Raw genomic sequence first — 27,192 nt, 5'->3', positions numbered from 1 at the left:
ATAGGATTATGAGGGGCGAGGAGGAGGATGAGAAGATAGCTGTAGGGAGGCTTATTTAAAAGGCATGAGAACCACTTCATTCCTGTTGGAAAATGTGAGCACAACAGTCCCAGAAGAATGCAGAAGTTGGATATTATCTCTCCAGGATGAAACTGTCAAAGAAAAATAGATCAGACATTGTCATTCTGATGTTGTGGTAAGTCATGTCTCATCAGGATTTAAAATTTCCCTCAACCCTTCTCTTCAGTGTTAAAGATTTGAAGAAATTTATGAGAATTAGAAAATTGCTTGTGGTTGCATGGTAATGCATAAAAATTATCCAGTCATTTTCATTCAGATATTTCAAAGCATGAAGTATCATCATCTTTGGTCAGGAAAGAATTTCCTCCCTTATAATAGCGTGTAAACATAACCACAGTTGGAATATATAATTTGATACATTCCTCAGAAGTGTTGAGCACTTGCTGCTTTGGAGAACCACATGGAACTGTGTGGCTTGCTTTGCATAGACGTGTCACTATTTTCCAAGTCTTTTGTACATACTTTTTTGTACCCTCAGACACAGATAGGCAGATAATTGCCTTATTTTAGATGTGTCTCCCACAATGTGCCTTACAGGGGCAGGCACAAAGCTTCTGCCAGTGGGCTGACCTGAATCACCTCCCTGTGAACGTGTGCCTTCTGCTGGCCTGAGAAAAATTAATTTCCTTTCCATCCAGGCAAGGGGACAGTGGAATGACTAGCAGCTCTGCATAGCCCAGGCAGTTCCACACTTCTTCACTATTAAGGACTAGGCTTCTTGTAACTTTTTAATTTGAAATACATTGAGGAAAGACTGCAAGGGTTAGTTTTCTGGAGCAGGAGGAAGGAGGGTAAGGGAAAGCAGCCTGCTGTTGGTAGAAGCAGCAGTCTGTGGAACATGCAACCTTTTCTTTCTCCCCCCGTCATACCCACTTGCTATCAGCACCACAGATTTTGTTGCAGGATTAGGATCTCCTTTTGTGAGGGGAAGAAATGCCTTTTTTCTTTTTTTTTTTTCTTTTTCCTCCTCTTTTTTCTTTTTTTTTTTTTTTTCCCTTCTCTCTCAAGGCGTTTCATGAAGGCCACAGCTCCCTAAGACCTGGTGACATGTCAGATGGATTTTGAAGAAGGGGTTTGTGAGCTCTCGAGCTCAAGTTTGTGCAAATGGAAGAAGGAAGAAGCTGAACCACAGCTATGCCTGGGCTCCCAACACCTTCAGATTCTTTTCCAGTAGGAACTTTCTTTTTCCAGTGAGAAGCTGGTGCCAAGGTTGCAGATACCTGTTGCCTGGCAGGAAAAACAGTGTTAGTGTCAGCAGAAGCAACACTCTACCCTAAATTTGTCTGTGTTGTCAGCAGATATTGCTGTATGAGGCAGTGACCGTGCCATTGCACACTGTGAGCTCCACCTAAGAAGCTGCTGCTCTCTCTGTTATGAACTAGGTTTTGAAGTGAACGTGTTCGGTCTGCACAGTAATCCCCTATTGGGAAGCGTTATTTGAGTCAAGCCACAAAGGTTTAATTGAGCAAACTGTCACTTATTTGACAGTCTAACCCCTGAGGCATCATTGGACATAATTAGAATATCAGTACTCTAGAATTCACACTTGGGATGAAGCGCACAAGTCGCAGCAGAGGCGAAGTGGTGTCATGCAGTTTCTAGCAACTGCTACTAGTAGTTGCTTCTCACGTTAATTATTGTTGATTGATTCCTCTTTGGTATGGTTCTGTTGGCTTCCTAAACTAGCTGTGACCTTGTTGGAGACATTTCATCTCTTGCTACAAGCTAGTAGAAGCTGATACAAACCCTAAAGCAATAACAATACAGCTTGCTATAGGGATACTCTGCACAGCTGGCAGCACGTTTCACAGGCTCCCAAAACTCTCTAGCGAGGGAGGCAGCATGATCATGGTTACCGGCTGTTCCTTTTATGCAGCAAAGTAATTGTGGGAGCTGGAGGGAATGGTGCTTGAGCTGTGTTGGTGCAAGGGAGATGTTAAAGCCTTGAAAAAAACTATGTACTTAGCAGTTGCATGTTATGCCTGAGCTCATCTTGTCCCTAAATATTGGGCTGCTGCAGTAGAGATGGCCTTCCCACAGCTGTGAATTATTCACCTTAGCCAAATTTAAGTTGCCACAGTGAGCAGCACATCCCAGGCAGCATAGTAGTCTTCTCTCTGAAGTTTCAAAATATTGAAAACAAGGAGGTGTGAGACCGTTGGAGTAAAATTACAATAAATATGTTTTTAATGCCAGAAGTGTAACTTAAAAATGACTTGAACAGTTTTTTACTGAAACTTCTCACAGCTTAGCCTAAGGCAGATGAAGCACATAAAGAAATCAGCTTAAATAGACTTAAACATTACAAAGCACTGTGCGAATGTAAGCAGGTCTTATAAGCAGGGGTTCAAGGTGTCATTTGTGCACAGTGCTGTTTGCTTGTCCTTTAAGTGTGCTTCAGATTCTTTCTCCCTTCTTATCTTGCATCTTTTTTCTGTTTGCCGTGGTTCGTGGAGTGTGACACCAGTTACCAGCATGTGGCCTACCTGGAATATGGGCTTGTTTATTTTCAAAGTTTTGGTTTATTTGAAGTGACCACTGGTAGCATTAACCAGTTTAATTAATAGACAAGTCTAGAGTAATACAGGTCACACACATATCAAGAAAGGCATCTCCAGGCAGGAGTTAAAAAACCACACAGTTAGCTTGACCTGATACAATTTTTATGTCTAAAAGATTAAGCCAAATATTCATTTCTTGGATGTAGTTCTAGTAATCCTTCACTTGATCCTCACAACTGAAATACAGCACTAACCTTAGGTTTTTAAGGGCTTTCTGTAGTCCATGTACCAGTACAGAGAAGCTGTACTGCCTTGGTTCATGTTAAGTCTTGTCAGAAATTTTGCATAAGAAACCACAGTTCTGAGGTCTAATCTCTTTGTTGGTGCTTTTTTTAAGGCAGTCTAATGGTGTCTAAAACCACAAAAGGCATGGGAGGAGAGAGAACAGATCACAGGGCCTTTGGATTAGTTTATAGATGGCAGCGGCTTTAGAGTGTTTGCCTGCCTTTGCTTTATTTTCTGGGGTAAGATCTAAGATCTGGGATCTAAAAATCATTTTGGGACTCATGAAAATCCTCTGCAAGGACTTCTAGGTGAAAATTTGGTGATCTTCTACTTGTAACTATCATTAAACCTGGTGGATTGAAAAGCATTTAAGGAAATCAGGCATTTATATTTGACTGAAAAGTCAATGAGATTTGAGTACATGCTTGTAAATCCTGTCCTAAGAAAATTTGAACCATGTCAAATTATAACTTACTCTGTACACTATTTAAGATTTCACTTTCCTCATTGATGCAACCAAATAAAAGCTGAATGTTAGAATCCCCTCAAACTCATTCCAAACTGTGGAAATAAAACACTCTTCACCTACAAAGGTGCACATTTCTTTAGGAAAAATTGCCGTTATGTTGTCCACTGGAACAGAGACACAATAAATTTATTTTGATTCAAAGCTTGTTTCTTTTATTTGTACTCCGTATGATACTAAAGCCCCATACCTCATTTTTCTTCATTCCATAGATTTTTAAAGTGTGATCATGCATTTATTCTTAGCTTCCAGATTAACTTCCAACTTGGATATCCTACAGATAGGTAGATGGATGGGTGGGTATAGATATATACATAGATGGATACAAATGCAAAAACCATGGCAAGCACACATCACTGCTTACTGTACTGCTCAATTCTTCACAGATCATACCCTTGTAGATCCTGTCAGTTTTCCTTATTTGTTACTCGTTGACTATTGCAGATTTTTTACTGCTTTTGCTGTTCTCAAGTAACCTAAACGGAGCATTTCAAGATCAGTTTTGTATTCACAGCAAGTTTTCCCTTCTGTTAAAGGATCTCACAGAAAAGCAGTAGAGTTGTTATTGGCTGTAGTGAAGTTTAAACTGCATGCTGATGGCACGTTAACCCAAGATTCAAGTGTGATGGACGTGATCCATCTCTTGCATTCAGGCTCTTGGAAAACTTTGGTTGGGGGGGGAAGTGCTCAGGATAGAGGTTCAGCATTAGCCAGAATCAAAGGCAATGACTGAAGAAATGGAATTAGGTTTCAAGTGGCTATTCCAAGCACCTTAATGACCTTTTGCTTACTCACTAATAATTATTTCTTTTGGTTTTTTTCATAATCCAAAGATCAAGACTGGGTTTTGGGGAGTTTTCTGCTTTGCTGTGCAAAGAAAGATTCCCCCTAATAGAGCTGCCCTTAACCTTGACAGAATTCATCTACCTCATTTTTCGCCTTCTTTCATTATCAGGGAGATCTTAGAGTCCTGAATCTGATACTCACCTTTAAGACGATCATAAAGAGTGGGTCAGGGAAGATGAATCACTGCAATGGTTCTTTTTAACTGTGGGTACTAGTTTTTTGTCTGGTTGTCAAGATCGTTGTTGCTGCTTGTCTGCAATCAAAGGCTTCATGTCACTGTTTGCTTTAGTACTGAGGGCAAACATGTCAGCTGGGCCTTGTGTTACCCACCAGCCACCCCTTTCATAATTCAGCCTTGAACTGCCATTTGCCTCCCCACGCGCTGCAGCAGCATGCACATGGCCAACTAAATTTCACTCTTACTGAAAATACCACTCTACTCTCCACACCAAAGCAATACAAACATGTAAATATATACACATACACAAGCATTTGTAATTGTGTCAATTTTTAGTAGACTTGATATAATGACAGTACACAAGCACATCAGTAAGCAGAATGATGTAAGAAATGGGCAAAAGGCAAACCAGATGGGGGGTGCAAAGAAGGGAAATGGTCTGAACAAAAAAAGAAGCTGCCAACTTCAGCAGAACCTGCCAGCAGCTTTACTTGAGAATAGAAAAGTTCCTTGTTTTATATGCAATGGGGTAGGAACGTCTCCTACTAGGAAGTCCAGTCCTGTTCCCTCTGAACTTCTGTTTCTGTACAGACAAAGGGGATCTAAGACTTGGGTTTGCAAATGTTGATCTTAAGAAGCTTAAGCTTGTGTGAATGAGGGTCAAGGCAAACAAAGAAATTCTAATGTTTCCTCACTGGAAACAGCTGTATAAAGGGAGAGATGCTACTGAACATCTGCTATAGGCTCTTTGAACAGGAGCGCAGGACAGGTAAATGTAGCATAACAGCAGCCTTATGCTTTGCACTTTCTAGTGAACACATACCAGACTAAGGATGGTCAAAAAAGGAAGACTTTTCAGTAAATAGAGCTTTGAAGTCTGGATTGTGAATCCTGCTGCTGTTGCAGCACTCCATCTGACCTTCAGCAAGTCACTTAGTCCCAGTCTTTCAGTATTTAATCTTCCCTGTTGTGGGGCATGGGGGAGAGCTGAAAGGAGGACTGTTATTAAGGATTAGGAGGTGGCATGTTACTCTGAGGTGAATGCTATACAGCTGACATCAGCAGCAGATGGCTCCGAGGCTGTATGAAACGCAGTTGCACAAACCACATGAGCAGACAGCATACGAGAGCAATTCTGCCAGCTTTAACTAGTCTGGGCCTGGAAGAGAGAGCATTCATGCAATGCAGTGAGGGGCCTGGAGCAATGCGGTTTCCTTGAGGCAAAGATACCTACCAGTGTATATAAAGCAACTTGACAAAGGTATCTTGAGGCAGGGGTAGCAAGGCATTGAAGTCAGCTGGGACCTGAAGCCCTTTTGATGGTGAGCAGTAACAAAACAAGTTCCTTAATCTTCCTAGGCTGTTATGTTTACTGAATGTACTTGTACGGTTGCTGTCATCTTTCCCAGACTTGACGTTTGTTCAGTTTCTATACACCTGGAAGGGAGGCAAGTAGCACTGCCAATTTGTTTTATGGATAGGGATGGAATACAGTGAACCTTGGCCGATGTGCACTGGAAATCTGCAGCAGAGCAGGCAACTGAATGCAGGATCACCTGGTTGCAGGTTAATGCTGAAGCAAATGGACTATTTATCCCCAAAGTTAAGTCCCCTGCTTCTGCCACATCTATTGAGGTGCTCACACTCTAGACAGTTTTATTTTTCCTCTGGTCTGGAGATGAAAGTAGCTTTGAGCAGAAGGACTTGGAATATCTGCCCGTGGCAATCCTGAGCTACACAGAGTTGTTCTCTGAGGGTTTGTCTTGTTTGTACGAGAGCTTGATTTAAGATGAGTGAGAAGTTCTGTTCAAGGAAACGAAAAGCCCTTGTCTGTGTTTAAAACTGTTAGCAGAGTGTTCCTCCCTATCATGGTGCTGAGTAGCCAGAGCCCTGTTTTATTCACTCAGGAGAAGCAGTGCTTGTGTGCTTCAGCACTTTGAGGTTAGAGCCTAATGGCAACCATAGCAAGGGCTGGAGCTCCGTTAGGGGCAGCAAGAAGGTTTAGAATGCAGTGTCTGAATGTGAACTTCATGTTGCTGTGAGAGGTGAAACTAAAATTCCATATCTAAGTGTTTCTAGGCAGGAAGGTTTAAAATTGTTTTCCTAAAACAATTCCTAAAGACTAGGGTATTTGAATTGATGCAGTGTTTGTATTGCAATCTCACATCCGAAACCTGTAACAAGATCCTGGTTTGGGTCTGAGCCCAGGAAAGAAAGTATCTGTGTTTTTCAGGTAAAATTCTGGACTTCTGAAGAAGGTGTATGTGGCATTGTTTCTTTGGGATTTTTTAAAGAAGATCTAAGTGTTTGAATTTAGCGGTTTCTCATTCTTGTGACAACTAAAGTAGACTCAAAACCTGTTGAATGTTACAACAATGGAGGAGACATGTCTGAACTCTGCCCTTTAGGGAACTCTAGTTCTGCCTGTTACCTCAAGGATGTAGTGAAAGGAGCCAGCCATGTGTGGAAAGGAACATGATTAAAATGTTATTTAAAATAAAAAATAGTTCATAGGTGAGTTTGCATGCTCTGCCACTGCATATTCATGTCATGCTAACATATGAGGCTTTCTCTAAGAAGCAATTCTGAAGCGCATTCTTGTTTCCAAGCTAGCTTCCGTGCATGGAGTTGTCATTATTTGCTTGTACTTAATGTGACTGATCACTACTGACTCTCCCACAGGCAGCTTGTAGGGTCATGACTTTGCTCCTATTTAAAGCTGCAGTGGGGAAAACCAACCACAGAGGAGCTGTATGTAGTTTTTGGCAGAGTCTCAGGTCTAGCATGTACAGGAATCTTTTTTTCCCCATGCTGTTTTTACTTTTTACAGACTCAAATAGAAGTATACATTTTTTTTTCCCTAAATGTTTGTGTGAAAAAGGCCCATGAAGGTTTAGAAGGCAGCTGGCTGGTCCAAAGTGACATCTTAGGGGAAGGGAAGTTGTATGGTCCCTGTGGTACAGCGATTCAGTGGGAAGATGCTGAGACGCCGCTTCTGCAGAAGTTCGATAAGAATCGTCATCCTTCTCTGCTTATTATGCTACACATGGCAACATTTGTATGGGATAGTCTGGCTGTTCTCACTAAATTTGCGGTCTGTAATTAATTCTAAGCTAAGATTCTGGTTTTTTTCTTGTTCTTCATGGCTTGGATGGGCAAGATCTCATCTGGGTCCCTTTAAATTTAAGAACAGGATTTGTATTTTACTTTGACCAAGCTCAGTTATTTGCTGGAGGAGTGACCCATATATTACATGTTCTTTTGAGACTGTTTCAGTCCTTTGAAGAGCTTGCTTGAGCTCAGGCCATCTATCTGCTAGATGCCAGAACCAGAACCACTGTTTCTGATGTGTGCTGAGGGCTGTGAAAAGCCTCTTTTTTGCTATCTTACCTCCTGTAAGATTTTTTTGTTGTGAAAGAGCATGGCAATAAGTCTGCCAAGTAAGGTACGAGAATTAGACCCCGTGACCTCTGCTTTCACCATTATACTGAGTATATTGATAAAAGAATTAGGCTGTGACAGAAGTCTCATAGACTGTGATTTCCCGCTCTGACAGTTCTGTATGTAGAGGATGACGTATGTCCTCCTTGCAGTGGAATATGGTGGAGCGCTGATGTATTCAGATGCCTGTATCTTAGCCTTGAGCTAGAGAGCTGTTTGATTTCATATATCTTAAGGAACATGAATCGTTCAGTAAATTCAAAATGGGAGACTGTCCAAGAGGATGCTATGAGGAAAAACGCAGAATTTTTATACATGTGGGGAAAAAGCATAATGGGTTTTGTTCCTTAAACTGCATGCCTAGTCCCAGGTGGCCATTTTCTCTCTTCTTTACTGAAAGATTGCCTCAGTTTCCCAGTTCAATGAATTGCTTCTCGGAGAGCCATAAAATCCTTCCCAACACATCTCGTTTTACATCTTTTGCTTTGCAAATCAGCATATGATCCATGAGCTTGTCTAGACCCAGAAACAATAGCAAGAAAAAGTATTTCCCTGGCTTGCAGGCAGCTCCCAGCTTGCTCCTTCCCCAGATTAGCGAGGATTTAGGAGGCACACGTTCTGTGTACATCAAATCAGTTCTGCAGAAACCACTGCATACCATCATCCTGCTCTTATCTCTGAATTCCATGGACGGGCAATCTCAGCTGCTCGGCGCAGGCTGGCAGCTTCAGCTTGCCAGTAGGTACTGAAAGCCATGTAAGCGTGGAAATGACAGTGACACAGTGGCGAAGATATTATCTCTGTAGCAAAGCCAAAGGCAGTTTCCATGGTGATGGAGAAGCTCCAGGCTGCTAGTGATGCAGCTGTTCTGTTGGACAGGATCAGTAGCCTTTTTATACAGAGGCTGCTCCAATAAAGCTTTTATGTGTTTATGTGGCCCTCATTAGCTTGTAGTCTAGCTCTGGAACATAAAATGAGGGGTGAGGGGAAGATTTAAACTGACTGAAGTGGGTGCTAACCTAAAAAGAAAATGGGAAAAGAAGGGTAAAAATGCTGTAAGTCTTGGAGTATCCACAAGTGACGGATGTAAATGATGGCTTGAGTGCATTTGATGTTCTGTGTGTTTGATATTCTGGTCAGTACTTTTCTGAGATATTTTATGCTAACATTAATAGCTCCCAAAGTTCTTATTTCAAGTGGGCGAGTCAGATTCACATCCCCAAGTCTTAACTCCTCTTCAGAATGTTCCTTCTGAATTGGATCCAAAATCCAAATGGGTCCCTCTTTCTATATTGAGACTAGAAATTCCCAGGGGCTTGGGGAAAGTGGATGGGCTCGTGACTTTGGCATCTCAAGTGCTAAACTGCCTTACAATTCACTTGGTCCCCCTTTTGGGTAACAATGTCTCAATACCTCAGCACAGGTAAGTGGAGTTAATTTTGTACTCTTCCTGGAGGGTCTTACAGCCTGTGCTTTCGCTTTGCTTATTGCTGGGACAGCAGGTACAACATCTCCAGGTTCCTACACTGGAAATGCACATTTTGCTCTTCTGCTTTTGATCTTCTACCAACCTGTGCTTTGTGGGTGCTGCAGCACGTGAGTAGGAATTATATGTAAAACTGCTCAATTAAAATAACCATTTGACCATTTTGACCCAAACTTTTGGTAGTTTTAAATGTTGGTTGCTCTGTTCCAAACTAGATGTTACAAGTGATTTGTATTCTGTCTTTCAGGTGGTGCAGGGGACCGGGAAAAGATGCCTGTCAATCATGAGGCTTTCCTGCTCATGGCTAATTCCCAGAATGAAATGGAAGATTGGGTGAAAGCCATCCGACGGGTTATATGGGCTCCATTTGGTGGAGGTATTGCAAATAGCTCACATGCACATAAATTAAAACATTTGCCTCAAGGTAAAACATATTCTTGTGATACTAGGATACGTGTAACACTGTAAAATCACTGAGATGCCTAGATAAGCTCTTGATTGTCTGAAGTGTTTTGGAGCAAGGGTATTGGGTTGATTTTTTTGTTTTTTTTTTTTTTTTTTTTTTTTGCCAGGGGATGGAGAGGAATGGGAGGGGAGGGCACATCCAGACTATAACTGACTCTCAGTCAGAAATGGGTGGTGATAATAAACATATCACTATTGTCAGTATTCTGGTTTTTTACAGCTAGTTATGAACTATTCTGTGGAGCTTTCTTATCCTTATGGACATAAAGGAGTGTGTCCAGTTATCTCAGTATTCTACCACAAGGACAGATACCCATCTTTAACCTCCGTACAGCCAGAGGCAGCAAAACTTTTCATCTAGCTAATGTAGGGCCCAGTTGAGAAGACAAAGCTTCCGCTGGCTTTAATGAGGGGAAGAACAACAGGGTCAGGCTGAGTGAACACCTGTAGGATAATACAGCTGTTGACAATTCCTGTAGTTAAAATGAACAAAAAAATCTAGCCTCTCCATGTTGGTATTACAATCTTCAAGTTCTTAAGTCAGTAGATAAGATAGGAGGTGTTTTTGTGGTTTAGCATAGAACAAGGGTTCACAGATGTTTTCTACTGGGTTCACTGCTGGTGACAGCAGCTACTGGCTTCATATTGCATGCTCTACCCTTTGAAGTGACTTGTGTGCTACTGATGGAGTTCATGCAACTAGTGGTATCGTACGCAGATAGTGATATTGAACTCTTTTGAGAGGTACAGATAAAAAAGTGCCAGATAAGGGTTAGGTAATACACTTACTTTTGCTGAAATGAAGTTACTAGTTTTCCTGGATCTGAGAGGGGGAAGTGACCTTGATGCAATTGAGGGAGGCTCAAATACCACAAGGTCACTAAGAAGACCCAGTGTTTGCCAGTAACTTTTATCTTGGTTTGGTGGTTTGTGTGGTTTGTTTTTTTTTCTTTTAAGTGACTTTTACAGTTTTGAGTCTCTGTGTAGCAGCATTTGGTTTGTATGGAGGAGATACAATCTCTGCTCATGATGTAATTTTTTCCTAGGTCCTTCTTTCACTTAGGAGAAAGGGTGTATGTACAAAAGGCAGCTTGTACCTGATTCTGAGAGGTTGCACGCGATGCTCTTGTGCTGTGGGCAGAACAAGCCCTTTTCGCTAGTAGAAACTGATCTACAATGATTTCTCCTCAAACATGAGTATATGCTTGTTTTGCTTTGCTTCTGGAGTCCAGTCTACAGTGAAGGGTCTTTTAGACTCTGAGCTCAGCACAGGTCCTTGCAGCTCCTCCATCAGAAGTCTCAGAAACTCAGAAATGGTATTTCTGTGGCCATTTGTAGTGGACCTTATAGTGTATATTTTACAGCTTTGCTATGTGCATCAGATAAATAGTGTGTGGAAAATGGAGACGTTCACGGATGACAAATGGCACACGCTCTAGCAACAGCCTCCTCCTTTAGGGCATGATGCTGTCAGCTCTGCTGGTACCAGTGCAAATTTGGCATCTTTTTTGTTAGTGTTCGTGTTTTGTCAGTCTCTTGGAATAGTTCCAGAGCAAGCATTTTTTTTAAGTATTAAAATAATAAATAATTAACCCCCCTAAGATTTTAGAAACAAAAACTTGAGGATGACATAAAGTAGGGATGGATTTCTTTTTGTTTTTTTCTTTATGGGGGCAGTATTGTCCTAACTCATCTGTTCTTTTTCTGTACCTCTAATCTTCTCTGCAAAGCTATTGGATAACATTTTGTTTTTCTTTTAAATGAGGCAAATACTCTTAGTCTTACATTTTATTTCAGGAACTGAGGCTTTATGAGATATCAGAAACCATAGAATGAACTCGTGAGAATGTGGGAGCAGGGCAGCGCAGAGGGGAATACAGCAGCAGAGAGGGGGAATATAGCAGCTGCTGTTCATTGCTATTTTCACATACTGCAGGTTTGATCTGGTTCTGTCAGTGTAAAGGCTGCTCCAGCTGTTAGGGAGAGCCGGCTTAAGTCCTGTAGAAGAGAAGCACTGCTGTTTGCAGAGTTGGAAATAACTGCAATTGTGTATCGATGGTTTTCATTTGTCTGTAGATGAAAACTACCCAAGAACATGGGTACATCCTGGGCAGTCAGCCTGGCCGGAGCTCTCTGCCCTAATACTCAAATGCACCAATGTGAAGCTAGCTTGGCTGCATCTGCTTTGTAGTCCAAGCTGCATGAACAGATTCATATGCTATGGTTTCATCGCTTCTCTGAGCTGACTGAAGTGCTAGCTGCTGTCAGGAGTGGTCTTTTCCCACCTTGCAACCATGTGTTTCCACCATATTTCATTTTGCTCATAGTAGTGGTTATGCAGTTGGAAATGCCCTGGTTGGAAAAAAAAAAAAGGGGGAGGATTAGTTTGTAGGTGGATTGGCTCCCTGGCCATGCTAACCATGCAACTGCAGGATTAGTAGCTCCAACACAATGAGGACAGTGGGGAGAGATGATGGAGAGGAAGAAGACATGCTCATTCATTCTGACTGCAACCCACATACCAGTTGGCTTAAAGAGAACATCCTCAGTCTCTTTGCACTTCACAAAGTATTTTTAGGTATGTCAATACCTAGGAAATAGTTAAGAAGTTCAAACCCTTGTTTCCAAATGGTTTTATCCATTTTGGGGAAATTATCAAACCTACTCCTCCATCAAAATCAGAGCAGGGCAATTTCTCTGAGTGAAATCCCAGCTTAGCTCAAATGTGGGAGAACAGTAAATGTAGCTTTCTGTGTTTTAATTGAATAATTTGAACTCTACTTTGTAACCACCACTAATTTGAGAGCCAAGTCTTATCTATCGACACTTTTTAATATATGAAGCTAAAGGGATGGGGCGGGGATTAAAAAGCAGGCTTCATTATTAATATGTAAATATCCAGCCCTGGAGAAGGTTGATATGGTGTAAAAATGAATTATGCTAAGATAAAAGGGGAGGCTTAGCCACACTTTAATTTTTGCTGATGTATTGAAGAACATAAATCAAAAAGGTTGAGGGTATCTTCTTACGTGTTGATGTGGGCATATGAACTGTGTTTAAAGGTGAACAGCAAAGTCGTCTTAAAATAAAACAGAAAACTCCCCAAAGCTGCTGTGGATTCCCAAATTATTAATAGGAGACACATTCAGGCTTAAAAGCCATATGGAATGTGTGCTTTGAAATACACTTCAAATGTGGCCTTAAAATAAAATCCTAGAGTTCCTAAGTCTTTTGAAGAAGAGCTCTCTTGTTTATGGGGAAAATAATTTCTAATGAGTTTCCCTGAGTTTCAGGCTCCTGAATTCTTGGGTCTAGTCCATCTCATCCGGAGCAGAAGGTTTTGTAAACTGAGATTCGAGAGTACTCCGTATGTTTTGATTATGTCTTTAAGAATGGAGTTTGTCACAGTGGCTTGATAAAAGTGAGTTTTGGAGTACATTTTGATAGAAGGTGATTAAAACTGTTCCCTGTGATCCTGCTTACCTCCACAATAAACAAATTTTGCTTTGAGTTTACACCACTAAAAGTTTATCTGGAGAGTCCCTGTGTGCCATACAGTCACGCTGTTCTGCAGCTGCTTTTTAATATTAGAGTGCTCGTAGCAGTGCCAGAGTGCTAAACACAAAGGGTTCATTGCCATAGGCTTGGGTGAGAGCGAGCCTGCCAGTGCGCTCTGAAGGTGGATGCGTGGAAAGTGTTTGGAGTAGCTGGGGGGAGAGGAGGTTGTTCCTCACTCAGTATGTGTAGGGTGGGGCTGTACTTCTAGTCTGAAGAAACAGAGCTCCTTTAAGGAAATCCCTTTCCATCTGCTCACCTCTCAGTTGGAATGCCTTCCTCATTATTGTCTTGCATCAGATGTAAAACATTACATGTCTAGGACTGAATTTTGGGCCACGAAGTACAAAAGCTGAGGGTTTTGGTGCCTGAGTTGAAAGCCAAGTGGCATAATTCTGGGAGCTCAACACACAACCAGTGCTGCATAGGGACAGAATCATTCTGTGTTAATCTTCTGTTATGTTTGTGTTTGTTTTCTTCTGTTTACATATTCTTTCTTGCCATGAGCAGTTCCTTGCTCCTCTGCCAGAAATGCATGTCACAGCCCCTTTCTTTCTCCATTACTTTATCCTAATTTCTCCTCCTCCTCATCCTGAGCTTTCATCAGTTCCTTGTGATGGAGGGGAGGTGAAGCAGTTGGAAGGGATGTGCTTCCCGCAGGCAAACATGGGGAGCTTTACCCTGTGACAAAGTAATTCTGCTGCAAGAGCTCCACAAGGGGTTTCTCCATTCAGGAAGAATAGTCACTTTTTAACTGGTGGGCTCTGAAGAAGTGTCCACTGAGGAAGCCACTTGACTACCATTAATTCCAGTCCTCCATATAGATAAACCATGATGTGTAGATTATTTCTTCTACTGTCAGCAAAACAATGAAGAGAATGTTTTTGCTGGCAGCCAAGGTCCTGTGCAGACCGTGTCTTGTATTAGGGGGAGAGCTGCAAACTAGGGGACAAGACTGTGAGGTGTAATTTAATACCTGGCTCAATGTCATTATGGGTAATGGAAGAATAGCCTTACATATGCCTAATTAGGGATCCTGGTTTAGATGAGTTAAATGCCTTTTAGATAACATTTGCATGAGGGCAAAACGTTACTGTATTGAAGGGTTAGATATTGGTATTAGATGCGTGTCCATCAGGATGGCAGACTGTTCAGCAGCAAGGATATGTTGTTAAGTCTTGGGAGTCTGAGATTGAATTTCTCCGCCTGTAAGATGGGAATTTTCTAGTAAGAGCATCATGAGCATAGAGTCATATCAGTGAATTTAAGATGCTAAGAAACCACACTAATGAAGAAGAGGGAGGTGGCTTCTGTTAACTGCCTAGTGTGAGGACAGAGGGGAGGTTTCTGCTCCCTGTCTTGCTAGAGGGCTCTCCCAGAGTGACAGTCCCAGGTAAGATTCCTGGCTGGGCCAAGAGGAGCCCCTTCACTAGGTGGCAAGGTGGGCTTCCCTTGTGCAGGCTCCCACAGGTGCACGGGGAGTGATGCTGGGTGTTTGTTGTGCCTGACAATGTGCCATTATCTGTGCATGGAGACAGCTGGTGCCTGGTGCAGCTTATCAGTGTTTGCTGTTCGGTGTTGTCTCATGCTGGGAGATGGGCCCAGCCAAGGGAAGAGGAAGAGAAAGATGATGGGGGTTGTGAGTTCAGATGTCTGTGCAGGGCTAGGGGACACATGAATCATCTGCGAGGAGGTGCTGGTTAGCTTTACCCCAGGCAAACGTATCATAAGCAGAAGGTACACTTGTGGATATAGAAACTGAGATACAGAATAGAACTAAAGTTGGAAGTGGATCTTGTTGCTGAAACTGCTTACAACAGAGAAAGTTTTAAGATCCATTTGTGATATATGATTAAGTTATTTTTTCTAAATTATCTCTGTCAGATAAACCTGGGGCTTCTATTACTGCTTTATGACTAACATATTTTGTCCTCATTTTTTGTAAAGGAGGAATCTGAGGTATTGAGCAATCAAGTAACTTGCCTGAGGTCACAATGACTATCTGTAAAACAGCTACTCTGCAGGCATTGTTCAGCAAGGCAAATAGAAGGATCGCAACCCTGGACCCCAGGAGAGCAGAATTTGGCCTTTTCTCAGGTATATGCCTGGAAGAATCCCATGGGTTACGGTCCTGGAGAGAAGTTTGTCTTGACTTTAGCAAAGCTTTAAGCACTGTCTCCTGTATTGAAAACTGAATGCACTGCTGCACTCGGAGGATTGTGGTCAGCAGTCCAAACTCCATTTGAAGGCCAGTCAGTAGTGGTAGCACCCCAGGGGCTTATAGTGGGGCCAGTACTGTTTAACAGCTTCCTTAATGCCCTGGATAAGGGGACAGAGTACGCCCTCAGCAAGCTTACAGATGGTATTGGGAGGAATAATTGGTGCCCCAGCTGCTTGTGTCATCATTCAGAGGGACTTCAACAGTCTGGAGAAATGAGTGGACAGGAACCCCATGAAGTTCAGCAAAGAGTAATGCAAAGTCCTGCACCTGGGGATGAATAAACCTAGGCAGCAGTACACTCTGGGAGCTCAGCAGGCGGAAAGCAGCTTTGCAGAGAATGATGCCAGGGATGCTGTTGGACAAGTTGAACACGAGCCAGTAATGTAACTTTGTGGCAAATAATGCCAACAGATTTCTGGGCTGCATTAGAGCATTGCCAACAGGTTGAGGGAGATGAGCCTTCCCCTCAGCACTAGTAAGACCACATCTGGAGTGCTTTGTCCAGTTCTGGGCTCTCCAGGACAAGAAGGGTGTGGACTTACTGGAGTAAGTCCAGTGAAAGGCCACTAAGATGATTAAAGGATTGTGGGAAAGGAAATACTAAGAGAAGCTGGGATTGTTTAGCCTGGAGAAGAGAAGGTTCAAAGTGGATCTTATCAGTGTGTATAAACACTTGATGGAAGGGCGTAAAACTAAAGCATGTCAAGGGCAAAAGGCATTCCTTATTGACTTTTGAAGATCCTACCTTTAGAAGCCAGATGGCAGCTCCACTTCCTTATAAAATTCATAACTTTCACGTCTCTAGTTCATTCCTTGTGTATATGTCACCTATAAAGCTGCTGGCTAATGACAGTCAGTACCAGTGCCCAAGTTTATCTGGGCTCTGAGTGCAGTTGCCTGGTCATTGCAGAGCAGAAATGGGTGTTCTGAGAGTACGGTGTCAGTGCTTGTCAGACGGGCAAGCCCCCTGCTACTGGTTTCAAAAACCCCAGGCAGCAGCGTGAGTTCTGCACTGCAATGCTCTATCTCCAGCTGTCAACCAGCTCAGTTCCAGTGGCTTCTGAAGGATGATGCATTTTGGCACCAGGTGAATGAATTTGTAGTACTTTGTCTGTTAGTGTGGACAGTCCTGGGCACCAAAGAGTAGGCATCCAGAGCTGGGGAACGACAGGCAGCTGAGCAAGAATCCTTCTCAGTGCCTCTGCTCAACCGGAGCAGACAGAGAAAAACTACAAATAGAAATTAATTCTGTTATGTTTGCAGGTGAGCAGGTAAAGCTTTTCATAGGATTTGCTTGGTGAAATGTCTTTTGGTTGGGAAAAGCTGATTTGATAAAATGAAACACCACATGGGAATGTTTCCATTTGGATGAAGCTTGTGCTAGGAAAGTTTTTTCAAGCTCACGTTAGAATTTTTAATACAAGCTCTGCCCTGAATTGACCTTGTACTCCAGAGGTTGTGTAAGAAATTAAGATGTAAAATCTATCCGCCTTAAGCTCTTTCCTCAAAAAAACCCCGACTTTGAAAGGGTTCTTGGAAAAGAGAAGATTGCAGGAAGGTCTGATGAATAAAATTACAAATGTAAGGAGGATTTGAACAGAGCACAGTCATGAGGTTTGAACCAGGAAAAAAAGTATTTCACGCGCAATTAAATTACGAAGCTCATTGTCACAAGATGTTGTGGAAACAAAAACAATAAATGGATTCAAAATAGAATTAGATGGGTTCATAGAAGTTAAGTCCACCTCAGCTATCACGGAAGATGTTCTGGAGGGAGTCATTGGCTCCATATACCTTGTATTGCTAAAAGCAATCCAGCTTTAGATAAAATATGGTGGGGCTTGTATTTGCTTCGGTAACAGATTAATCTGTTTTCCTCTTCTCTTCTGCTAGTAAGTGCCACAGAGAGGTGATTGTGGCTGTGCATTTGTTACGCTGTTGGTGGCTACTGCCTGTAGCACATAGTCCGACCAGTACCACCTCCACACTGGTAGTTTCTCAGTGAGACTGTTCCTGTAATCATTAGATTCATGCTTGATGTTTGAAAGCTGACAGTCTTTAAAACGCTGATGGTTCTCACTCCACGTCCTGGCAGTGTATGATTAATGGGACAAACATGTTCCTGTGGTGTTTCTCAGCTTGCAGGCAAGTATTCTAATTTCTCTGTATTAGTCCTTTGATGAATGTTATGAGGATATGTGCTTACTGAAGGGGAATGGTAGCCTGCCCCTTGCAAGTTGCAATTTTAACCATTTAGGAGCTGAGAACAAATAAACTCACTGTCTCTCTCTTCCTGTTTCCTTTCTAAAGGTTACCCTTCTACCCCCACTGTTGCTCCTTTTTCCTTCTCCTCCATCATGATGTAATAAGTCTTGCAATTTCCCCGTCCTACCTTCTGAGTTGCAGGTCAGGGAAAGGAACATTCAGCCCTTGACCTCCTCTAGAATTGTACCCAAAAGGCTAGCAGATTTACTGAAATGTTTTATCCATTTTACAAATTGGAGCTAAATGCTTCCCCAAGCACAGCCAGTCAGGCTCAGCTGTTGTGAGAATTTAGACCATGACCTTTTTGCTTGGGTGGTGAAGGTATAAGTTAGGCTTTTTATTGACTGAGAATTTTAGTTGGACAGTGCAGGATAAAGGTAAATGTGTGGGAATTAGCTAACAGATTTTCATCATTGATTGAGTCTGAGGAAGCAACAAAGTGAAGCCATATACAGTTTACCTGGTAGTGAATTTTACAATTGCAGGTTACAGATTGTCAGAAGTATTTATGATGAAGTTTGATTTGGATAAGCACCCATGTGTTCAATGTTGATCCTGTCTGCTTCTCAGTGACTGATTGTGCTCAGATTATCAGCCCTTCAGGCTTAGAATATGGCAAGGCTTAAGCACATAAGCTTGTTCAGTTTTCTGAATGGATAAAAGGGGCTGGTCTTCTAAATTTTGGTTGTGGATCTAGATCACAGGCCCTGCCAGGCTCCAGGATGGCCAGAAATATGGGTGGCTTGTTTCATTATGTGCTAGAGATGAGGATCAGCTACAGGTTTCAGACTCCGTGATCCTTGCATTTGAACCCACAGCTGGAATTCTCATCTTTCTCTAGTGACAAGACACTGGTGGCAACAATTATAGTATGTCCTAACTATTTCTTTCTTACTAACATCCAGAATTTTTGTAAAACTTTTTTGTGCAGCGGGGGCATCATCATGCAGTGCACTTGAAAGAGAAGATCTGCTGATCAGATGAGTTCTACAGGCACAGCTTCAGTCAAGTCTATGGAAGCTATCTATTAAATGTAGACAGGCATGTGAAAGAGTCAGTAAATAAAAAGTTCTGTGAAAGATGTTCTTATGTTGTGGGGAGAGAGAAGTTTTCCAGGGCACGTTTGTCCAGATCACTGCTCGCTAAAAGGCATTTTTTGTTGCTCTTGATGTTTTGTTCTCTAAACGCGTCTTGCCTTTGTTTAGAGAGAAAGAGACCAATAAACACAGGGGTTTGGCTCTGGATTCAGAATGCTGTGGTTAAGCGATGTTTAGGTCTGTTTATCATCCTTTCTCTGTGAGCAAACAATTACAATCTCAAATTAGAGCACAAACTGGTCAGAGTCCATGACGGGGTAACTTACAGTGCTGCTCAGTCAGTTCCTTTCCTGACATTTTAGAGAGATGGGAAGACGCCTCACACAGGTTAGGCAGAATCTACTGCTGTAGAAGGATGAACACAGCTATTTGCTAACCTTTTAACCCAGGGTGAACTGGTTTATCAGTTAGTAAGCGCAAGCCTGTTTATTCTCAGATGATCTCAGTTTACCAGTAAAGGTTGAGATGCCAGCTCAGAGCAGGGGAAGGGTGTGGGGACATTGTTTTGTTCAGAGAAGGAATTGGACAAAGCGTTTGGAGAGGGAGGAAACTGGAATGGAAACTTTCTGTACAGGGGACATACTGTGGAAGTCTTTCCTGCTGGGTTCAGCCCTGTGACTGATCACCTGTAGCCATTTCCCTGCCAGCTTTCAACCGATGCAGGGAGATGTTCAAGTGCCTGGGTTAAAAATTGCATCTGTACAAGGCTCAACTTACCTGAAAAGTAGGGAACTCCAGCTCTGATTCTAACTTTGATGCTAGGGCCTTTTTGTACGAATAGATGAGGCAGTTTCCTAGATCTGAGCTCCCTCAGACAGGTCCACTTGAGTATACATGTATATTAGCTAATACTCAGTGTAAGCCAGTGTCTAAAAATACCCACACCCTATGGGCACTTTCTAGAGCTGTTCAAGCCAACAGGTTTGCTCACAATCAGAGATGAGGAGGAATATTTTCTGAGTTCATGCGGGTTCACCATTCCTGTCTGTTGCAACCAGATTCAAGACTGAATTTGACCTGAGTTAGATGCCAAGCCTGAGACGTGCCTGGATTTTCAGAGGTTGTGTGAGCTGTAGTGAACTTCCAAGCCAGTCTCAAGGCTTGTAGTGACATGCACAGGCAGGATGCTTTCCCCCTGTTCTGGTACCTGCAGCAGAATAACTGCGGTGGTGCTAGCTCATGAGAGCAGTACTAGGACTCTCTCCATACAGTGACACCAGGAAAGAAAATGCCTCCAGCTCCCCAGAAGCAAGTTCATGTGAGATTTACTCGCTAAACAGTTTTAGAAACCTAAGTTGTTCTTTGGGAAACTGAGAGCCTCCCAGTGGTAAACTTCTCTACAGCTAAACAGATTTACACCAATGGGGAAAGAGGGAGTTCAGTCTCCATTACCCCTTCTCTCCTTGGCATGTGTATATAGGGAGATCTCCAGGTGAAACTTTTAATGGCAATTTACATGCAACGTGGCCAGCTTTCTGAATTTTACTGCTATTCTTGCAGTATCAAGTATACTTCTGGAGTCTGCAGCCCCTGCAATCCAGTGATTATGTGTGAATCTTGGATCTCATTTTTGAGAAATGTGGTTAACAGAGAAAGCAGCATCCAAGCGTGACCTGGAAATTCAAAACACAGAAGATAAATCAAATATATATTATTTTTTATTCCTGTCTCATCATATTCTGTGGTCTAGGTCACGATTTTTAACCTAATGCTTTGAAAGGGATTGAGAATTGTTTCATGTAAGGAGGTGGGTGATACCTGCGGAGAGTGTAGATGTGCAGCAAAATGTCGCGTTCTTCTCGCGGGACACCTATAGCTGCAGAGTTACCATGTGCAGGGAGCAACAGTGAAGCAGCTGCCATGTTATGCTTTAGCTGTGATGCCTCTGTGAGCAAGCATGTGCTCCTGCTTTTTTCTCTCACCAGAGAGATGTGCTTGCTCTTTCTTGGGAGAAGAGTTTATATTGTTGTCATCTCTCATATAACTCATGGTGTTACAAGCTATGCTGAATTCTAATCATGCTTGGAGTCATGCTGTGTCCTCGGCCACAGAGAGGCTGTGAATATCACAGGTTAATTACACTTTGGGTATAACAATATCCACCTTAAACACCACTGCTTTGTATTTCATTGGATACCTCCTTGTTCTTGTGTTGTGAGAGATGGAAAACAGAAATGGAGAAGTGAATGGAAGAATAAAAGTCTGCATTTGCTATCTCCTGGGGTCCCATCCCAAACATTGAGTCCCAGGCTGCATAATGTTATTACCAGACGTGACACATTTTGAGGCTTTGTTCCAGGGTATAGTGCCAAAAATCTGAGTGGTGTCTCAACCATTCAGAAGAGGATTGGTCCTGCTCACCAGTTAGCACTGTTGGCAGGCTCTCCCTAACCTGCAGCCTGTTGTGCTCACCACAAGGGAAGAGAGGACAATAAAATGGTGAAGAATACTCAGGATCTCATTTGTACCTTTTGTTTAAGGATTGCCATTGCTTTGCAAATACTCTAGTGGGCTTTAAATACTGTCCAGTGTATTGTCTGGGTTTCTGCTGTCTAGTTGTGCAATACCTTTCTACTCAAGGTATTCTTGAATACTTTACTACTTTGCCATTCAAGAACTGGAGTTTTTGATCCTGGTACTGCCTTCACCTGTAGTGAGAGACAGTCATTTCTTCAGGAGCTTTCGATCAAAACAGAGAATGTAGAGACTGAGTCTGATGTCAAGTTTCCTGAGTTGTGGGACAACACTGCCTCAGTGACTGGAATCTCAGAGCTTTATTACTGGGTCAGTATCTTCTTTGACCTGTGTGTTCAAACTGAGCAACTGTGTAGCTAACAAAGTGGTGGGCCACTAAGTTCAGATGAGTGTGGTCTATACAGTGGCCACAGACATGATATTTTAATAACAGAAGCACATAAGCAGCTGCAGACAGGGGTAACATGTTGGGGTTTTTTCCTGCAGAGGGAGATGAAGTTAGCGAAACTTGATAAAATTCCCCAGAAGCTTGGTGCAAAGGTTTTGGGTGGTGACTGTGGCAGATCTGCAGTCATGTGAGTGCATTTTGTAAATGGGATGGAGGACTGACCTCTGTATAACTGCATGGGGCATTGCGTGATAAGCATTTTTCTTAACCCACAGATTTCTTACCCTGAGAGCAGGAGCCAAGGGGGTGAATGTTTTCCTGGAAGTAAGTCCTGGGGATTGGTTCACATGTAAGGAGCTTGTAGTTCCTTCCCCTACCAGTTATTCAGCTGAGCTGTTTATCACCAGACAATTTCTCTGTAAAGGGCTAAAGCAGAGGCTGTAAGCATAAAAAAGCTGCACAGGTCAAAGACTGTAGCTTTTCCTAAGCTGTGTGAAACTTTCCAATGTGTCTCAGAGCTGTGGAGATACTCTCAGAGCACGCTAAGGCTAAGGTGGGGGGATGTTCCCCTCTAAAATGAGGTTTCTGCTTCTGGTGCTTTGCAAAAGCAAATCAGGGGCCAGACCAGGGCACCAGGTTGCCTGCAGCACAACTAACATTGCCTGTATCAGGAGGGGATCCAGAGCGTGGCATGCAGACAGCAACTGTTGCTCAGCTTTTCCAGCTATCTAGAATAGATCTGACAACCAATTAGAGCATGAATATATTACAGAGCCGATGGGGGATGCCTTTGTTAAAACTTGTGACCCATACTTAGCTGGAGGGCAAGCCCCTCCCTGCCTGTCTTTCTCCTCGCTCCTTCCCCACGCGGAGGGAGCCGGGGAGCTCTGCATCTCATTGGATATTTCAAATGCTTTCTGCACAAGTCATAATTAATGCCGAGTTGCGGAGCTAAGACCAGATGTGCTGCCGAGATTATCTCCCAGGGCAGATCGGCTGCTCTCCGCTCTGTAGCGCTGGGTGAATGGAAAGCTGCCAGTGCTGTTTGCGGAAGTAATACCAGATGTGCTGCCGAGATTATCTCCCAGGGAAGATCGGCTGCTCTCCGCTCTGTAGCGCTGGGTGAATGGAAAGCTGCCAGTGCTGGGACTCAGAATGTGTCTGATGCCTGAAGTCAGGACTTTCTTTCTCTGCCGCTCCTGCTGTCTGACACTGCCTGGTTTCTGCCTGAAGCTCAGCGCCTGTCATGTAGCAGAGTGCTGCACAAGAACGAGAGGTATGAGATGATTTTCCAGAGTTTAGATTTGTTCTGGTTTTCTTTTCCTAGAGGAAAAGCAGACGTTAGAGCTTTGCCTCAGACAGAAGCTAAGAATCTAAAAAAGGAGCTGGCTTTACAAAATGGGAAAGAGTGGGAAGAACCCAGTCTAATGGCCAAAAATTCTACCAGATGCCAAGCTAGCATTTGCAGATAGTTCTGGGGAGGTGTGTTTCTGTTTGCTTTTTCACAGAATATTTAAATGGATGTATATCAATGAGAGCAATCGGCTCCTAGTACATGGAGGCTGCTTTTTTGTGGGGAATGGGGTCAGAAGACACCAAGTTCTATCACAGATCCATTTGTGTGTCCTTGGGCAAGTTACTTCATCAGTTTCTCTTGACGCCTGATTATCTGTCGCTTCCTTTCCTTCCCTCCTTTCTTGCATGCTTTGTCTGGCTGGATTGTTTAGTTGTTAGGGACTATCTTTTCTTAGGCACGTATGGCTCCTAATGTGGAACTCCTTTTTCAGTTGCTGCTGCAGTGATTCACATAGTGTGTGCTTGGGTGGGCCAGGGGAGGGGGAAAAAAAAGAGTTACAGGTTTGTGTATGTTTTGCGCTGTGGAAGCATATGCATTTCTGAATGTCTGCCCATGATTTTTTCTCAGTGCTTTCATGTGTGAGAGGGACAGATAAATGGGAGCCTAAGCATGAATGTGGGAAGGTAAAAGCAGATGCTTACCTGTGCAGGTGAGCACGTACACAATCTTTACATCCGTAAACTGCCTGTCTGTGAGGCACCACATGCATGCGCGGGTGTATGCATTGCTGTATAGCAGCATCCAGGTGTGTGCCTGATTATCTGCCTGCACATCTTTTAACATGTGTGTACTAAGCTGTACATACAGCTGATGTAGGTGTGTCTGGACTTTTCCCACTTTAAGCACATACAGAGTCCTCAGTCCTCCCCGTAAAGAAAATCTACTGAAGAACTGACTTTATTATCTCTGTCTTCAGTTTATTTGGGTTGAAATCAGAGCTCTGATGAGGAAAAATGAAGCAGGGAGCATATATTTTCCTGCCCACTGCATGTCTGGACAGCATAGCTGAATGTATAGGCTTTGTATGCCTGGAGCTGGTGGGTGAGCTATTCAGGCCAGGACAGAGAGCCTGTCTGTGTCTTAGTCAGTACATCATTCCTGGCTCGCTTTTTCCACAAAGAGCCACCTAAATCTTTAAAGAACAGAGACAGCTGGTTGGAGTAGAGGAAAGAAATTCTGTAGCTCTGCTAGTCCATTTTTTTTTAGTATCTCTTGAATCTTTCTGAGATTAAGGATGTGGTCCCAGGCATGCTGGGGTTTTTTTTTCTGCTTTGAAACCAAACAAAAGGGCCTAGCTATAGATAAGGGTATGACAAGGAAAGTTAACCCCTGAGTTGCTAGTAGCTTTTGGCTTTATTTCTAGCCAAACTGGAGTGTGACTGGATGGCACTGGCTCCCCTTCTTCTGAATGAAGAGAAAGACATTAATGTCTTCCAGCAGGATCATCAAATGGAGTGAAGTGCTGCCAAGTGCAGTCTGAGCTGCAGGCCCCAGTGATTAAAAACAGGCCTGTGCCTTGAGGAGCCGGCAGATGAGGCTCCACATTAGCTTTTCCTTGCAAGGCAGAGCAGTCCATGTCCAGCCCAGTGATGCTGTCATATCCTGGTAGTTTCAGGGCCATTTTACTACATCAGTTTTACAAGCCCTTCTGAGACCTAGCTGAAGAGATGAGCTTTACAGGACAAGAAGGACACCGCCTCCGCTGTCTGCCCTGTTTAGCCCTGGGAGACTGAACTAGGTACATCTGCTATGGCTCTTGCCAGTGTAGCTGTGAGAGCCCTGGTGGTGATTTTCCTGAGGGTAGAATTCATCAAGGTCCCCCAGCAGATGTCCAGATGAAAGATTTCCGCAAGCCCAGAACTGTCAACAGCTCCAACTTGCCTTTGACAGTCCCTTTCCAGCCCCACTCCAAAGATAGCTCTTAGCTTGTTCCTTCTCTGAACTCTAATTTCCTTTTCTAAGCCATGGACAAGCTCTGCAACCACTGCACAGATGAACAATTTCTCCAAGGCCAACTTTCCAGCCCTGCTCTAACTGCAGCTCTGTGCTTTCTCTCTGTAAACCCCAATCCTGATGCTCTTACTGCCAAAAGACTTGGCCTGGGAGCAGTCTTTTTTCTGAGAGTGGCTGGGGGGGTCCTTGTCTGTGGGCCAGCAAAAAAAATTAGGCCTAGGATAGAGAGAAAGAAAAAGCATGGGGCTGCAAAGGGAAAGTTGCAGTTACCAACAGACTTGGTTTGGGTGAAATGTTTTGTGCAATGCTTGATGACATTTTCTAGTGCTTCCCTGGAAAATTAGGGTTTAGGGTTGAAGGAAAGAGAAAACATATGTCTGCAATTGGAGTTGGGCTGGAGTGGGGCTGCCAAACCAAGGTGGGAGGCAGTCAAGACAGCTAGGCTGGGAGAAGTCTTTCATCCTGGCAATGGCTTCAGGGTCTTTTCTTCCCCTCAGTGAAAAATGACCTGTGAGGGCTGTGTGATCTCACCTGCACAGCCCTCTGCACACACTGTCATACAAGAAGAAGCCCATGCTTGCACCAGCTCCTTTCATTCTTCATATTAAAGGTAGACCATTCATCCTCAGTCACATCATGGCTTCATGGCTGTTTTTTCTTGTTACCTATTTGAAATGGTGTGAATGGAGGTGAGCAGTATTGCAGTGGATGAATATTACAGTGCCTTTGTTTCCTCCAAAGATCTCTGTTTCCATCTAGAAGAAAAAGGCGTTACCAACCTCCGTGCCTGAGACAGGGGAAAGACAGGGTCCCCAGCATCTGGGTCTGCAGCAAAACACCCATAGTGATGTTAATGCTATGCTTGTGAAAGGTCCATTTGCTCCTCCTTCAGAATCTCACAGCAGGTCACCCTTCTATCTCTATCTGTTATCTTAGTGTCACATTCCTCAGCCCCTGTGTCAGTGGCCTCTGTTTGGCTGCAGTCAGCTTGTTACCCAGGAGTCACTGGCAGGTTGATTGAACCTACAGAAGCTACTGCTGTTGTGATCCAAGTTGACTGGGGAGGCAAGGAATGGTGTTGCCTGAAATGTATTAGAGTGTGCTGCTGACCGCAGACCAGCCAAGGCTAGGGAAAAGCAGACAAAGCTTCACACTGCAAGTGGAGATTATGCGTGTGGTGGTTCAGTGTGTGCTTGCATATGTGTGTGTGTCTGACACTGCCTTTGTCCTTGCTCTGAGTCTAGAACACCAGAACATGGCCTTCTGGAAAAACATGCTCTATAAACCTGGGCAATGCAGAGTGTTTAACTCTTTGCCAGAGTGTCCTCTGGACAGGCCCTTTGGGAATCAGGGCTGTGATTCAACAAGGAGAGATTTGAGAAAACAGGGCTGCTATCCTGTAATTGCCATGACATGTACTACAGCCTGACCTCCCTAAACCTGTATGTCTTGCATCTAGAAGAGCAAATGCAATGTATCATTTTAAGGAAACAGATGGGTTTAGTGAGAGGAAGCCTGGCGTAGAGACTGATGGTGGGATATGGAGTTTTTTGTCTCTAAGATGCACAGCTTGGGGTCTGACCCAAACTTGCTGTGACTAATGCTGAAGGACCTTGGTTTGCATTGGCCTGTGGCCCAGGATCAAACATTCAGGTAAGAGAAGTGGTTACTAGCAGAAATCATGAGGGAGGTTAGACAGGACATGTGTTCCAGCTCAGCTTTTCACAGCTGAGGGGCCTGCACTGTGGCTTGCAACTCTTGTTGTGTGGATCGTTCCTGTGTGTATTTTCTATGATATGCAATGTTGAGAGTTACTCCCCCATGAGCAGGATCAGCAGAGAGGCTGAAAGGTGAACAGGCCATGGAGACTTCACTTTTTCAGCAATAACCTGGATTTGGAAGTTATCTGAGAAACGGCTGAAAAGGTGGTTCTTTCATGGCTGTCCAGCCTGGAAAACTGGAAACCCTTGGACAGTGCTGAGCCTCACACACCAAACAGTTCTGCTGTGCCCCATTGTGAGAGCAGGGATTATGTGATGAGATTACAAAGCAACCTGTGCAAAAGCAGGAAT

The 27,192-nt window shown here is 43.4% G+C and overlaps 1 protein-coding gene across 1 annotated transcript in view; it reads left to right on the top strand.

Annotated features, from left to right (window-relative positions):
- ARHGAP22 (Rho GTPase activating protein 22) overlaps positions 1-27,192 on the top strand; it is a 129,263-nt gene that overhangs the window by 81,558 nt on the left and 20,513 nt on the right. Inside the window, exon 3 of the mRNA XM_009642056.2 lies at positions 9,592-9,720. Coding sequence (XP_009640351.1) covers positions 9,592-9,720 — 129 coding nt within the window. The remainder of the gene's footprint in view (positions 1-9,591; positions 9,721-27,192) is intronic.

Source organism: Egretta garzetta, unplaced genomic scaffold (assembly GCF_000687185.1).
Source record: "Egretta garzetta isolate BGI_Z169 unplaced genomic scaffold, ASM68718v1 scaffold56, whole genome shotgun sequence".
Lineage (NCBI taxonomy): Eukaryota > Metazoa > Chordata > Aves > Pelecaniformes > Ardeidae > Egretta > Egretta garzetta.
Note: the sequence above shows the minus strand (reverse complement) of the source record. Positions and strands in the feature narration are given on the sequence as shown.